We start from the raw sequence: 16,738 nt of genomic DNA, 5'->3' as shown, positions 1-16,738 counted from the left end.
AATCCTTGCTCAAAGTGTGTCCCACCAACCAGCAGTGTCAGAACCACCTAGGAACCTATTTCTGTGTGACAATTTTTCTAGCCTATTTGCCACTAATGTGGTAATTAATCACACATTACCTTCTGTTTTTGTCTCTCTGTGTAACCTGCTCCCTTATTAAGTAAGACCTCAACTTTTTTAGGTGTAGGAACTATGTTTTCTTTAAAGAATCTCCCAAACTTTTGGATTTCTGAACTAGCAAATTTCTCATAAGATATATTTTTAATATAGCTTCTATTTCCTAATTAAAAAAATATTTTAGGTAAACTTTTCTTAAAATTTTAAAGACTCAGAGGGGCGCCTGGGTGGCTCAGTTGGCTGGGCGTCCAACTTCAGCTCAGGACATGATCTCATGGTCCGTGAGTTCGAGCCCCACATTGGGCTCCATGCTGACAGCTCAGAGCGTGGAGCCTGCTTTGGATTCTGTGTCTCCCTTTCTCTGGCCCTCCCCCGCTCACACTCTGTCTCACTCTCTCTCTCGAAAATAAATAAACATTAAAAAAAAAATTGGGGGGCACTGGGTGGCTCAGTCGGTGGAGCGTCCAACTTTGGCTCCGGTCATGATCTCACAGCTTGTGAGTTCAAGCCCCATGTTGGGCTCTGTGCTGACAGCTCAGAGCCTGGAACCTGCTTTGGATTCATGTCTCCCTAACCCACTCTGCCCCTAACCCACTCACATTCTGTTTCTGTCTCTCTCAAAAATAAATATTTAAAAAAAACGTGTTTTATTAAAAAAAATTTTTAAAGACTCAGAGAGGCTTGTCAATGTTTTATTATGCTAAGTACAATTAAACATTTTTTTAAAACTACCATTGATTGATACCTTTATTTCCGAAGAAAAGTCATCTTAACATAAAAGAAATTAGTAGGGATAATTTCAGAATTTAAACTTCAGCTTTACAAAAAATGTGCTGCCTTGTCTTTACTTTTCTAGTGAAAAGTTCATCATAGCCCAGTCTCCAATTTAAGCACCAGGATTTGGGAACCCTTGTGATAAATCAAAATGACAGAATCTCAAGCAAAGAAGGTAATAATAATATTTCTGTCTATCAAAGGAATTTAAGTTATTATGGTACAACATAAAGAATATAAATGGCATAGTATAGGAAACATCAATTAGGAGGGAAATAAAAGCAGTATTATAATGTTGGGCTGGAGTCTTCCCAAAATAAACTTCAAGCAAAGTTTACTTATTAGATCTAAGCTTGAGGTATCTATCACCTATCCTCATGACTGCAGTAGCATAATGAATTCATAAAATATCCTAATATTCTGTGACCAGAACTGGTTGGTCTCTGTCTTCTCTACACCTATCTTGGACCCCAAGGGACCACAGGTTAGCAAAAGTGGTAAGGGAACAGGGCTCATCCTAGAATCAGTAAAATATATACTAATAGTCATAGCTATACACTAAATTATTACTCAGCAATAAAAAAGAATCAGTTTAATAGATTTAACAACCTGGATGAATCTTAAAAATACTATGCTGAAAGAAGCCAAACATAAAACACACATACATACTATGTAATTTCATTTATATGAAATTATTAGAAAAGTCACAACTAATCTAGAGAAACAGAAAGCAGATCAGAGGTTGCCTGGGGCTAAGAATAGAGAGGAGATTGATAGCTAAAGAGCAAAGATTACATTTTAGGATAAAATGTTCTACATGTTCATTAGAGTAGGGATTAAACAAATGTATACAATTGTTAAAATTCATTAAATTATATAATTCAAATGGGTACATTGTATTGTATATAAATTAAACCTCAATAAAGCTGATTTTAAAATACATATGTGTTTATATACATACATATGTATATGTGTGTGATTCTTTCTTAGAGTTTGGAAATATAAAGAGAGAGATGTCTGATTTCTCCAGAAAAATGTGTATATGAAATTTTATATATAATTTAGGGGCTTCAAAGATATCTCTCAAAGCCCATGGACCCCAGATGAAGAATCTTGTATGTTTAGTAGTATGCACCTGTATAAATCCAGTATTACAAAAATCTGAAGGTTAGCCCGAGTGTATGTATACATTGTCTATAATGAGGATAAGGAGAGGAGCATAGTTTTGTAAAGGAGTGTCCAGTGGGCAGGTGGAGGCAATGATCAAAGAGAACTATACTTTATTTATATAATCATTAACATTACTTTTAAGCAAATATACTGAAAATAGAGGCTTTCATTTCCATCAGTAACTTACCCTCAGCTTGATGGTGTAGGTTATAAAACTCACGGGCAATGATATCTGCCAACTTCTCACACCATTTCTTTGATGGACAGAAAAGTAATACTGAATGGTTGTCACAAACGGTCTCATAACATAAACTAACAACATGGTCCTCATCTCCCTAAAAAAGAAAGAGAAATAGTCGTTTTAGTGGTCTTTCAAAACATTTCACATCAGTTTCAAGTCACTCATTTTGCTTATTGGGGAAGGTTTTTTTCTACTGAAAGGTATAATAAAAACCAGTTACAAAGTCAGTAACAAAGAAAAAGCAAGAGAAAAAAAAAAGAAATAAGCTTCCTTATGATGCAAGGTAATTTCAGGTAGAACAAAGTATATGTAAATGTCTAGTAGCCCAGTGAGTTCTCAAAACTGGAAGGTCAGTGTGTTTAACTGGATTCATTCATTCATTCATTCACTTGATGAACAAACATTTACTACATACCAGATACTGTTCTAGGTACTGGAGATAAAGAACAAAGCAGAAAAAAAGCTCTGCCCTCAGAATTTTACTACTCCAGTAAGAAGGGATTGATAATAACAAAAACAAGCTAAGTAAAACACACAGAATTTTGAAGAGTGCTAAAAATAAAATGGAAAATAGGGACCAGGAAAGGGAGGACATTATAATTTAGATGAGTTAGCCAGGGAAGGTCTCAGAAAGTGACATTTGAGTAAAGGTCCAAAGGTGAAAGAGTAAACCATGCTGACGAGTGGGGGGAAAGCATTCCAGACAGAGAGAACCTGAGGTAGAAGATTCTTGGTGTATCATAGAACAGCAATGTGGCTGTGGTGGGAGTGAGAAGGAATGTAGTAGGTGAGGTCAGAGCACTAAGGGGCTGGGGACAGATCACATAGGGCATTATAGGCTACCAAAAAGAGGCTGGCCTTCATTCAAAATGAAACAAGGAAGCATTCCAAGTTTGGGAACATAATGGTCATGTGATCGGATGCTCATTTAAAAAGAAAATTTTTTTAATGTTTTTATTTATTTTGGAGACAGAGAGAGAGTATGAGCAGGGGTGGGGCAGAGAGAGAGGGAGACACAGAATCTGAAGCAGGCTCCAGGCTCTGAGCTGTCAGCACAGAGCCCGATGCAGGGCTCGAACTCAGAGACTGTGAGATCATGACCTGAGCTGAAGTCAGACGCTCAACCGACTGAGCCACCCAGGCACCCCTCGGATGCTCATTTTAAATAGATCACTAGCTCCTGATTTAAGCATAGACTGAAAAGGGAGAAGGTGGGAAATAGAAAGATCAATTAGGAGACTATTTCAATAATCCGAATAAGGGTCAAGTGATTCAAATAGGGTGGAGGCATAGACATAATAATAGAAAGAGATTAATAGGACAGTAAATAAATGTGTTTACATATATATTTCATTGAGGTAACCAAGGCACAGTCTGCTGCAGTTTGGGGTACCAAGCAAAACAACTGAATAAGATTCCATGCCAGGCATACAGAGGCTACAAATGCATACCTATGAGAGTACTGAAACGTGAATTTACTCCTATTACCAACTCCAGCTGTTTCAGTACTCAGAGGCACAGCTCTTTATAAAATGTGAAGATGCCCCACTCCACAGATGATGAATCAGTTTTTTAATGTCAGGATTGAAAAATCAGACCTAAAAAAATACTGTGAACTAAAATTTTTTAACTGTATTTATCGGTGTGTGAGGAAATTTGTCATTCATCAAACACTTCCTAGATGCCAGTTTTTTAAAACCATACTTCATTCTTACAATAAGTGTTACATCGCATTTTATAGAGGAAGACAGTATGTTCAGAGAGGTTTTGTGATTCAACTAATATCAGTCATATCAAGAATCTCTATGGAATACCAGAAATAGGTCTGACTCCAAAAATGTTTTTCCCGTTTACTATATATTATAATTACTACTTAACAAAAGTTTCATTTTCCACATTAGTATTTAGTAAGTAAACTAAATCATAAGAAAATCTTTTCCCAGTTAAAAAGAAAAATCTACAAAATCAGTTATTACTTATTATTTATATTATTTTCTATTACTTATACTTACTGGAAATGATAATTTTTTTTTAAGTTTGACAGAGAGCGTATGAGTGGGGGAGGGGGAGGGGCAGAGAGAGAGGGAGAGAGAGAATCTCAAGCAGACCCTGCACCGTGAACAGAGCCTGATGCAGGGCTCAAACCCAGCAACTGTGAGATCATGACCTGAACTGAAACTAAGAGTCGGACGCTTAACCACCTGAGCCACCCAGGTGCCCCACAAAACGATAATCATTTAAATTCAAGGCACAACTACATTTCCTCTCTCACCATCACCACCAGTTATTTAAGATGAAACCAATTAGCTTAATATTAAGTAACCCTTCTGGGGCACCTGGGTGGCTCAGTAGATTGAGCAATTGACTTCGGCTCAGGTCATGATCTTGCGGTTCACAGGTTCGAGCTTTGGGCTCTGTGCTGACAGCTTGCAGCCTGCTTTGGATTCTGTGTCTCCCTCTCTCTCTGCCCCTCCCCTGATCACACTCTGTCTCTCTCTCTCAAAAATAAATAAACAAAAAATTTTTTAAATAAAAAAAATATTAATAATCCTTCTGATGGCGATGTAAAGCATATTCAACTACTTTGCGACCACTAACTTATATAACTCAAAAAATGTTAACAACTTGCTAGAAAATGCAATCAAACACTGGGAATACTGATCGAAGAATACTGACTTACCTTTACTTGTAGACTGGGCTGAAATTCCCTCACAAGCTTCATTGAAGAATCATATATAGAATTTCCAATTTTTACTGACTCCAACAGTGGTACAGGACGAAAGTTGGTGTGGTAGAGTTCAGCATTTAGCCAGGAAGCCACAAGATCCAAATTAGGAAGAGTAGCACTCATGCCAACAATCTGCACGGCATTAGACAGAGGACTGGCTAAATCTGTCTGGCTGTAAAAAATAAACAAAAATGATGTTAAAAGATACATAGTATTAATTACAAATAGTGTTGCTAACAATATTTTTGGTCATGTCCTTCAGGACATACACCAAGTCATTTTTAAGGTACACACCTAGAAATAAAATTACTGGGTTATAGCTTATCTTCAATTTTATTAATGTCAAACTGGTTTCCAGAGACAGTACCAAAGTATCTCCATAATCCATGTGTGTTTTATTGTTCCACATCTTGTCACCACTTAGTAAAAAAAAAAAAAAAAAAAAGATGGGGCACCTGGGTGGCGCAGTCGGTTAAGCGTCCGACTTCAGCCAGGTCACGATCTCGCGGTCCGGGAGTTCGAGCCCCGCGTCAGGCTCTGGGCTGATGGCTCAGAGCCTGGAGCCTGTTTCCGATTCTGTGTCTCCCTCTCTCTCTGCCCCTCCCCTGTTCATGCTCTGTCTCTCTCTGTCCCAAAAATAAATAAATGTTGAAAAAAAAATTAAAAAAAAAAAAAAAAAAAAGATGCCAATCTTTTTTTTCTTTTTTAATTTATTGTCAAATTAGCTAACATACAGTGTAGTCTTGGCTTCAGGAGTGGATTCCATGATTCATCACTTACATTAACACCCAGTGCTCATCCCAACATGTACCCCCCTCAATGCCCATCACCCATATTCTCCAACCCCCAAACCCCCATCCCATCAACCCTTAGTTTGTTCTCTGTATTTAAGAGTCTCTTATGGTTTTTCTCCCTGTTTGTAACTTATTTTTCCTTCCTTTCCCCTATATTCATGTGTTGTGTTTCTCAAATTCCACATGAGTGAAACCATATGATATCTTTCTCTAACTGACTTATTTCACTTAGCATAATACTCTCCAGTTCCATCCACGTTGCTGCAAATGCCAATCTTTTTAATGTTAGCCATTTTGGAAAGTGTATGGTAATATCCCCTTGAAGAAGTAGTTTACATTTCCTTGATTAGTAATGATATTAAGACCATTTCATGTTTATGGACCATTTGGATACCATCTTATAAATGCCTGTTGAAGGTGCTTGCCCATTGACGTATTGGGTTTTTTCTTGATCGTAGAAGTGTGTGAATGTTCTAGATAATAACTTTCCTCTTTCAATAAGTTTTGCTCTTGTTTTTATTTCTTTCCTTCTACTTTCTGTGGCATTATTTTACTATTCTTTTTCTATGTTCTTGAGATGAATAATGCATTAATTTTTCAGTCTCTCCTCTTTAATAATATATGCACTTTATACTATCAAGTTCCCTTTAAACTTTAGCTACATTTCAAAAGTTCTGTTAGGAGATATGCCTTCAAACTATCTTCCAATTTCTACTGTGATTACTTTTTTGACCCAAAAATGGGTCAAAATGTTTTTCCCAATTTCCAGTGTGAATTTTCTAGTCATGCCTCTCCTATATTTATTTCTAGTTGAATCCCATTTGTCAGAGAATAGATTTTAGGTGACTTAAACCCTTTAAAATATATTGCTTTATGGCTCAGCATTAGTACAAATTTACTATGTTCATTGAAAGGAACATTCTGCTTTTATTTGGTAATTCTTCTACATACATCCATTAGGTCAAATTTGGTAATTGTATTAGTCACATCTTCTATATCCCTACTGCTTTAAGATATAGATGATTATCTCCATGTTTTCTCATATACTGCAAAAGGTGTTAAAATCTCCCTAGACTGAAACATAAGAGCTCCCAGATTGAAAGAATCTATTGAGTACTGAGTATAATGAACAAAAATGGAATACCAAGACACATCAGCATGAAATTTCACAACACTGAGGAATAAAAGGAGCCTTAAAAACTCCCAGAGAGAATTAAAAAATTTTATACAAAGGACAAAGGATAAGCATGGCATGGGATTTCTCAACACTAACAAGAAAATGAAGTAATGTCTTAAAAACTCTAAAGGAAATCTTGACTTTTATACCTGGACAATCTATGAAATAGCTATAAAACATTTCAGACATGAAAATTTTCAAAAAAATCACATGCGTAATAGCCTGTACACTAAAATAAAGTGGATTTTCCTGAAAGATGTCCTCAGCAAAATGAGGAAAACATAAATTATCCAAAAAAGGGGTGCTCTGATTCAAGCAAAAAGTAATAGGAATGAATGATAATGATAAAGAAAGATCCTAAAATAAATGCTGTGCAGCATATACATATATAGTGTACCCACCTATCAGATTGGAACAGTTCAGAAGGCTTTTGGAGAAACTTCAAGAAGATGAATTTGGTATAATAGCAAATGTGTTAAAACATGTTGGATGAAAATTTACATAAGTGGGAAAGAGGCTGGAGGTCAATCAGTGATAAGGACATAGAAAACCAAACCATTGGGGCGCCTGGGTGGCGCAGTCGGTTAAGCGTCCGACTTCAGCCAGGTCACGATCTCGCGGTCCGGGAGTTCGAGCCCCGCGTCAGGCTCTGGGCTGATGGCTCAGAGCCTGGAGCCTGTTTCCGATTCTGTGTCTCCCTCTCTCTCTGCCCCTCCCCCGTTCATGCTCTGCCTCTCTCTGTCCCAAAAATAAACGTTGAAAAAAAAAAATTAAAAAAAAAAAAAAAAAAAAAAAAAAAACCAAACCATTAGGGTGCCCGGGTGGCTCATTCGGTTGAGCGTCCCACTCTTGATTTCAGTTCAGGTCATAATCCCAGGATTGTGGGATGGAGTCCTGCATCAGATTCCATGCTGAGCATGGAGTCTGCTTAAGATTCCCTCTCTCCCACCCTCTCCTCTTCTCTCCAGTTCACACACTCACATAATAAATACAAAATAAAAGAAAAACAACAACAACAAAACACAGGCCATCAAAAAAATAAACAAAAAAAAACATTTATTAATTTCAGAGAAAATAAAACATCATTTAGAAAGTAAAAGTAGTCACAATATATACTACATGGTTCAGTTGGCAATGGCATGTATAGTCCTAACAGCATAACACTAAATATTGATCTGAGCAAAATTATGACATAACAGTATTTGGAGAATGGGAAGGTGATGAGAAGACAGAGACTGTGGGGTGGAGGGAAGGTGATGGGAGACTCGGTTGGGTAAGTAAAGAATATAAAAAAGAGCTAGGATTTGAAGGGGCACATGTACCCCAATGTTTATAACAGCACTATCAACAATAGCCAAATTATGGAAAGAGCCCAAATGTCCATCGACCAACAAATGAATAAAAAAAGATGTGTTTTATATATATATATATATACACACACACACACACACACACACACACACACACACACACACATATACATACAATGGAATATTACTTGGTGATCAAAAAGAATGAAATCTTGCCATTTACAACAGTATGCTAAATGAAATAAATCAGGCAGAAAAAAAACTATCATATGATTTCACTCATATGTAGGATTTAAGAAACAAAACAGATGAACATAGGGGAAGGAAGGAAAAATAAGATAAAAATAGGGAGGCAAACCATAAGAGACTCTTAAATACAGAAAACAAACTGAAGGTTGCTGGAAGGGAGGTAGGTGGGGAGACGGGCTAAATGGGTAATGGGCATTAAGGAGGGCACTTGTTGGAATGAGCACTGGGGGTTATATATAAGTGATGAATCACTAAATTCTATTCCTGAAACCATTCTTATACTATATGTTAACTAACTTGGATTTAAAGAAAAGTAAAAAATAAATACATACATACATACTGAAATGAGAAAAAAAGAGCTAGATCTTCATCTTCCACAGTAAGTAATCAATATAAACTGTAAAACTAAAAACTCAAGTGGTTACATTTAGAGATAACACTGTAAATAATTGTTTTTAAAGCTATGAGAGTTGAAAGTAGTTACCTCTGATAAGTGGAGGATGAAGAAATGCTATTTTTCAAAATTAGCTTTGACTACTTAAATACAATGAATGTATAACTGACAAATACAAAAACTGTATTTTTAAAATTTTATCATAAAAATGGTGAGTAGTCAGAAATTTTTAAATGTTTACAAAATAAAATCACTCTCAGTCTTATGTACTTCTTTTGGAATAAAAACTAACTGCTATACATGAGTTTGTTCTAAATAGGTACTATTCTACTTCTTTAATTTATTTAATTCATACCTATTTTGCAGACCCTTTCTCAACATTGCTAGAATCTCAGGAACTCAGTTATTTCAGGTACTTACCAAGATGCTGACTTATGAGTAATATAGCAAATCTTAGTCAGCAAAAGTTCCAGCAGATACCCTCGGTGAGAGTCTCCCAGCATATGCAATTCATCCACAACCACCATTCCTAGATTTTACAAAATTTCACAATTTCAAGAAAAATTTTAAAAGACCCAATATCTTATACACTAAGTAGCTGTCATTACTATAATATATTGCAGGTGATACAAATTTCTAACCCTAACACAAAAATTAGATTTCACATAGTAGATGATCCTTTTTCAAGACATTAAAGGCATCATAAGTGGTCCTACTATAAGTATTCTGGATCTAAAAATCAATGATTAGCTAAATCAGGGCTAACTCAGAGAAAACTGCCTCTTATTACTCAGACACTTCTTTACTGGCAACCTTGTAGAAATGTATATACAATGAGACATCAAATACATTTATGACAGTTATTCAGTGTATTGACTTTTCTATGGGGGAAAACAGCCAGGGCAACCATACTGATGTTAGGAAGTTGCTTAGAAAAACAAGATCAGATCAAGAAGAAAGAAGTGATTTTAAGAGATGTTTTTGTTGGAAGTGATAGGCTAGTGAATCACCCTACTACAAAACATAAATATGACCGTAATTCCCTTCTCCACTAGTTAGTGAATTAAACCAGTCTGTGCACTTGGAATAGTGCTCAAGAATTATTGAAAATTTAGTATCAACCAATACCTCCTTTAAAGGTCATCATGTCATGGTTTTCACAGGCGATGGTATCCTCCCTACAAATCTTGCCCACCAAAATCAAGATCTTTCAGGTCTATTTCCTAATGGCATGATGTTCCTTTTCCTCATTGGTAAGCTATCTCAAAATCATACGGCATGATAAGTTATTTCAACATTTATTCACTCACTCATTCAAAAAATATTTATTCTCCCTAGTGTGCCAGGCACTGTGCTCAATATATTAGATATAAGACTTAATAAGATTCTATTGCAATCCTCAACATATTTATAATCCAATTGGATCACAAGTAATAAGACAATTCTGATACAAATTGGTGACTGTGATTTCTCTAAGCTTTATAGAGCAGAGCCATGTCTTATTAATCTTTGATTTCACTCCTCACTCCTACCCTACTCCTACTTTACCATTTAAGTTCACCAGGATCTCAATGAATAGCTAACTGATATTCCTGCTGCTTCTGTTGCTGCTACAACCATTCTCTTCCTGTTGCTACCTCTACATAGACTTTCCTAAGAGGTTATTAAAGAAAAAAAAAGTATTAAGGTAGAAAATCTTCCTAGAGTCCTAAGTTCAAATACAGTGTCAGCTTCTATAGCTCCCTACCATTTCCCTGCTAAATGGTAGCCTCTAGATATCTTAGCATTAGATATCTTGGATTTAAAGAAAATCTAGATATCTTAGCATTAGAACATGATAATGAATATACATACACAGTAACTGTGGATATGACAGAACCAGCCCCAGCATGCTTCCTTCTATTCTTGGTAAAGTTTAGACAGAAGAGAAATAATGAGAAATGACTTGAGGGCTCAAGGATATCCTCTATGTTTTGTAAAGTATATACAAGGAAATAGTCAATTAACAGCAGCAGGACACAATTTTTTTTTTTACACAGAGTTCCTAACATTACAGATGCCAATTCTCAACTTCAGAAATAGATGACAGACAGTAAGAAAAAACATGGGACACGTAGAAATCACAAAAGCTCCACTCCATTCCAACAAAAAATAGCAACAGAAAGTATTTGCTTATTTCCTACTTTTCTTACCTAATAGGTCCATCTTATTTTCCTCTATAAGGCGATTGATTAGACCATTGGCTCTCTCAATGGTGCAGACAGCAATATCCAAGGAAGAGAAACGCCTTGTGGGGGAGGCGCTGCCCATATAACCATCCACATTTATTCCTACTTCCTGAAACAGACTCTGAATTGAGTAAAAAGGAACAATACAGGTAAAAATATTTGAAATTCATGGATTGTAGATTGGTTCTATTCCACGACACAGACATAAGTATCGAAAGATATTTATTAGATTACTGTTGGTTGCTCCTAGCCAGGATACACTGGTTCTTTTTAGAATCATATACTAAAAATATGAAGTTTAGAACTGACAAAACTCAGAACAGAGATTTTCTGTTAAGACAAAGCCAAATAAAATTAAGTATGCCATTTTAATGATAGCATTAAGGCAGCATTTCCTAGAGCTATCTATAGAAATTAAAATTGGGGGAAAAAAACTACTAAATTAAGCACTAAATTTTTATTCTAAAAACATGCAAGAAACTAGGTCTTTTTTTAAACACTAATGTAACACTTTAAGAAACAAATTTATACTTCATGAAAAAAATATTCTTACTATCCCACTAATTTTTTATACAATGGAAGTTTTCAAAAGTCAAATGCAGTGGGACTTTGATGTTAATTTTCTTTTAGTTTAAATTGTAACTAACATACCTTCTTAATAAAAAGGATCCTTTCATCATTTTGTTACTTTGGTCTAAGTTGAGAGGATGTGGGACCAGCTTTGTTGGCTATTTGGCCTCTGAAATAACTGTTAAAAAGATTTATAGAACCATTGAACTTGAGAGCTGTTCATTCAATAAAATGTTTCTGAGTGTTTATTGAGTTAACCCATAGTTTGAGGGTTAACATCCTCATTTTAAGAATGAAAATACTGATGCCCAGGAGATTATGTGCCTGGTGTGAAAACATAGTTAATGGCAAAACTGGGACTAGAATCCAGATTTTCTGGACCACCAGTACAATAGTCTTGCCATTCCAACACAGCATTTTTTCACTGCAGAAATCACAATAGTAACTTTATTCTACCTAATGAAACACTGTATTTGTAAAAATGGCTTAAAAACCAGTGAGTATCATACAAATAAAAAACATTACTCACTTTTGCAGAATAGAACAGACCACAGGCTTGAAGTGGTATATGATTCTACCTAAGCACCAATGGATTTTGTTCTTCTTCCCTTAAATATTCCCGAACGGCTCTCAGGATAGGATATGTTTCTGTAAATACCCTTTCCTTTCCACATTTCTCTCTAATCCTAAATTCAGCTAAAATGCTGATTTTTTAATTTATGACTCAATCAGCATTAGTATTATGTTTACTTCCTAAGGGAAAGTTTATAAATTTTAAGACAATTTCCAATCATTCTTTTGATTTGATGATCCTTTCTCTTTTATGCAATATTTTTAAAGTTTCTCTTTGGGGTGCCTGGGTGGCTCGGTCGGTTGAGCGTCTGACTTCAGCTCAGGTCATAATCTCGCAGTTTGTGAATTCAAGCCCCACAGTGGGCTCTGTGCTGATAGCTCAGAGCCTGAAGCCTGCTTCACATTCTGTGTCTCCCCGTCTCTCTGCCCCTTCCCTGCTCATGCTCAGTGTCTCTCTGTCTCTCAATAATAAATAAATGTTAAAAAAAATTTTTTTTAATAAAAAAAAAAGTTTCTCTTCATAAATGGTCAACTTTCAAAGCAACACTGGAATGCAATAAAAGAAACTTATTATTAACACAGCCCCAATAACAGGTCTTATCACAATAATGTTCTTAGTACAAGAACATTACCTGAAGATAGTATTTCTTCTCTTTAGCCACAGAGACAAAGGGCAAAATAAACAAAGCTTTCTTCCGCATTTCCAAAACCCTCTTCAACATAAGTAGTTCAGCAACAAGAGTCTTTCCAGCACTTGTCGGAGCTAAAACATATTATTCCATAAGGTTATCATAAAGAGAAGTAATATTTGACATACTGCACAAATAAATGTTTTAAACCACATCCAGTAACTACAGGGCCTAAGACTAACCTATCATTAAGGCCCCTACAAGCATTTGAAAACTTTATATGCTTAAACCCCACTGACTTCAAACCAGGGTTCTAGATAGCCTCACACAGAAGAGAATTATTAAACAAATCCTTTTTGGAACAATAAATGATGAATATTGAGTCCCTAGTTTGTATCTAAAGATCCTTTCCTTTAAGTACTGAATGGTTAAAAGCCCCGCTTTGAGGAAGGAGATAAACAACTTTAATATATTGTGATAGGAACTATGATAGAAGCTGAGAGAGAAGAGCTGTAACAAAGTTTATGGAAAGGAAATAGAAGTTATGAGAAGACAATGGAAGAGGAAAGGAATGTCAAGCAAAAGAAACAGCATGTGCAAAGGCCTGGAGGAAAACCTGGTAAATTCAGATGACAGTAATTTAGTAAGCCTGAAATAAAATCAGTAGGAGTAAGAGAAGATAAATGAATGTGCCACATGAAAAAGAATTTTATAATCCCACCACATAAGGACTTTAGAATTTATCCTGAAAGCAACACAGAATGATGAGTTTCATAAAAAGGAGTGGCAAGATCATGTACTTTATAAAGACCACTTTGGGTGCAGGGGCAGAACAAAACCAGAGAGAAAAGATAAACTAGTTATAAGGCTACTCCATAATCTAGAAGATGATAGCATAATCTACAAGAGAGAGGATAATAAGCTAGGTTATGTACCTAAAAACAGAGAGTAGTCAGAATCAAGCTATTTGGGATAATACACACTGGACTTGGTAATTAATTGATGTAAGTTGGTGACCAGAGATACGAATGACACTCAAGTTTTGGTTTAAGCAGCGGAAATGGTCAGGCCATTCTACCACTGTCACCAGTTAGCATTTATTGTGTACCTTCTACGTGCCAAGAACTCTTCTAAGCATTCTCTCATGCTTTCTATTAATATGCTATTAATTGCCACAGGCGGCAAGTGTTAGTTTTCAAACCCAACCAATCTGATTCCACAGTCTGAACTTATTTCTAATGATAACTATTTGCTGCAGCCATAAGGAAAAACCTGGATCACTCACAACTTCAGAGAAAACTGATACAAAGAAAGTGCATCTTACCAAGTAAGTTCTAAAGTCAGCACAGCAAAAAAATTAAGTAGTATGAATGTCAGAGTTGCTCTTGAAAGCCTATATAAATCTTCTATAAAACAAATTACATGAGGTTTTGTGTATGCAACCCTGTAAAGCGAGTCAATTTATAAATAAATAATGTATAATGTTCATACACCATAAGGCAACTGAGATCAACGGGGTGGGGGGCAGGGAGAACAGATTTACATTTCCCTTGCACACTCACCCTGGGACATGTTTGTTGAGAGGAATGGCAAGTAGAACAGCTCTCCTCAAATTGTCTGCTTTTGGGGGCACCTGCGTGGCTCAGTCTGTTGAGCGTCCAACTATGGCTCAGGTCATGATCTCTCAGTTTCTGAGTTCAGCCCCACATCAGGCTCTGTGCTAACAGTTCAGAGCCTGGAGCCTGCTTCGGATTCTGTGTCTCATTCTCTCTCAAGCCCCTCCCCCACTTGTTCTTTGTCTCTCTCTGTCTCTCCAAAAGTAATGTAAAAAAAATTTTTAATTGTCTGCTTTTTTGCTCTCTACCAACCACCAATATAATGGAATTTGCATAATTTAAGTATGTATATGAGATTCCACTTTTCATATTTTAAGACTTAAGACTTTCTCTAGTTATAAATCACTGTCTCATTCACTTTTTAAAACCTCATAACTACTACCTTTTAACTACTTCATAACTACCTCAATAGAGTATCCTTTACATTCATGTCTTTAAAGTAATAAAGAAATTAATTTGCACAAATTTTAATACCTGAATAGACTAAATTCTTTCCTTCCAGGACTTGTCCAAGCAAAAGGCACTCTGCCTGCCATTCAAACATCTTTTTTACACCAAAACTGTGGTATTTCTCCAGAACCGCTGCAGGAAGTCCCCAGTTTGCCAACAGCAACTTGTCCATTTGATCGTCAGAAACTGTCTGCTTGCATTCCCCTTTCAGGAAAGAAAAAAGTAATTAAGAGTTGAATCTAATTCCAATATATGACTTCAGTAGTCCTCCACCGTGTTTTGGAATCCCTGTGTGTTGCAGTGAGGCTACATAGAGCATATCCTGACATAAAGCATTTTCCCATATAAGGATCTGTAAGGAGCCCTGGGCACTATTGGGCGTTGAGCCTCCCACAGATGATTAGACTGGCCACTAGGAAGTTGTTTCTGTAAAGGTCGAATGACCCACAAACCACTTGAATATTATCACGAGGCTGTTGCCCAATATGCACGTCCATGTCCTAACAGAAAGTGACCTTCCACACCAGTCAGGAGTCACAAACTGAGAAAGGGAGTAGAAGCCTAGCAGGCTGTGCAAACAAGCAAGCTCTGTGCTGTAATTACGTACACCTCCCGACACGTGGCTGGGCAGAGCTGCCCACCTCACCCGCCGCCCCCAGAGGGCCCGAGAGTACCTGCAGCTGCTGCTGGCAGGCGACCGAGGTTCTTCAAGCAGCGCCCCAGGCCTGGGGGAGGACTCAGCACCGGCCCTGAGGGGAGCAGGGGGCTGTCATTACTGTCACAGCAGCTTCCCGAGAAGGAGTCCGAGCCTGATGCTGAACGTCGCCGTTTCCCACTCCAGCGCGGAAGATTCATCGCGAACTCTTCTTGGCCATTCAGGGAAAGCCACACTCCCAGCGTCTTCCCACACGGCAGAAACAGGGCCTGATGACAGGTGTAGCCACCATCTTCCCGCCACGGTTTTCAAACTCAGACCTCCCAACCCGCGCCGGAACCATAGAGTTCTCAGTGGTGAGAGTATCCTGAAAAACCATAGAATCGTGGGGAAGGAGCGTCTCTCAGTGGTGTCCTAGACCTCCAGTCTCTAACCTTCTTTGTAGGTTAGGGTCAGAGAAGCTAAACTGGGCCTGGTTGGGGGGCGGGGAGGGGGGAGACTCGGTATATATAACCTGCACTTATAATCGGGTTAGCCTAAGCACTTTTTTTGGTCCATTTCTGATTTGAATAGCAAGATTTGCTAATATAGGTAGATCAGGGAAATAACTCTTCTTAAAGTGTTGTATTAAAAAATTATAACAGATTATGTGTGCAAAATATTATACAAGTGAAACCTCGGGTTTCTAGTGGAGCATAATCAGCCGCTCTCGTAGTGTATGATGGTGTGGCAGAGGCTATTTCTGCAGTTCCTGCTGTGGCCATCACACTCTGACGAATACGTGACGGCGAGTCGGGGACTGCTGGCAGACCCCTTCGAAGTCTGTATTAACGCTGCAAAGAATGGGCTCTGAATGTGCCTGGGTGATCATTCTAAGCCAAGAGCTTGTTGATGGACCTGTGCTCTACCTTTTGGCAAGGTAGAAGCAAACGCATTCTGGACGTAAACTGTGGCGAGTTAATTACCTAGTTGCATAATTAGTTTCACCAAGCAAATCTAGTAGGAGAAAGGCCTGTCCTTAAGAGGCTGCGCTATTCTATAGCACTAACGATCTCAAAAGGGC

At 37.3% G+C, this 16,738-nt stretch overlaps 1 protein-coding gene across 1 annotated transcript in view; it reads right to left on the bottom strand.

The window, feature by feature from the left end:
• The window catches only part of POLQ (DNA polymerase theta), a 126,431-nt gene extending 110,520 nt beyond the window's left edge, over positions 1-15,911 (bottom strand). Inside the window, exons 1-7 of the mRNA XM_030330387.1 lie at positions 15,695-15,911; positions 15,045-15,224; positions 12,958-13,088; positions 11,147-11,303; positions 9,375-9,483; positions 4,983-5,202; positions 2,249-2,396 (exon numbers count right to left, since the gene is read on the bottom strand). Of these exons, the coding sequence (XP_030186247.1) occupies positions 2,249-2,396; positions 4,983-5,202; positions 9,375-9,483; positions 11,147-11,303; positions 12,958-13,088; positions 15,045-15,224; positions 15,695-15,875 (1,126 nt within the window). The 5' untranslated portion in view covers positions 15,876-15,911. The remainder of the gene's footprint in view (positions 1-2,248; positions 2,397-4,982; positions 5,203-9,374; positions 9,484-11,146; positions 11,304-12,957; positions 13,089-15,044; positions 15,225-15,694) is intronic.
• Between the last annotated feature and the right edge of the window lie 827 nt (positions 15,912-16,738).

Source organism: Lynx canadensis, chromosome C2 (genome assembly GCF_007474595.2).
Source record: "Lynx canadensis isolate LIC74 chromosome C2, mLynCan4.pri.v2, whole genome shotgun sequence".
In the NCBI taxonomy this organism is placed as follows: Eukaryota; Metazoa; Chordata; class Mammalia; order Carnivora; family Felidae; genus Lynx; species Lynx canadensis.
The sequence above is the reverse complement of the archived record's forward strand: the minus strand, read 5'-3'. Positions and strand labels throughout refer to the sequence as shown.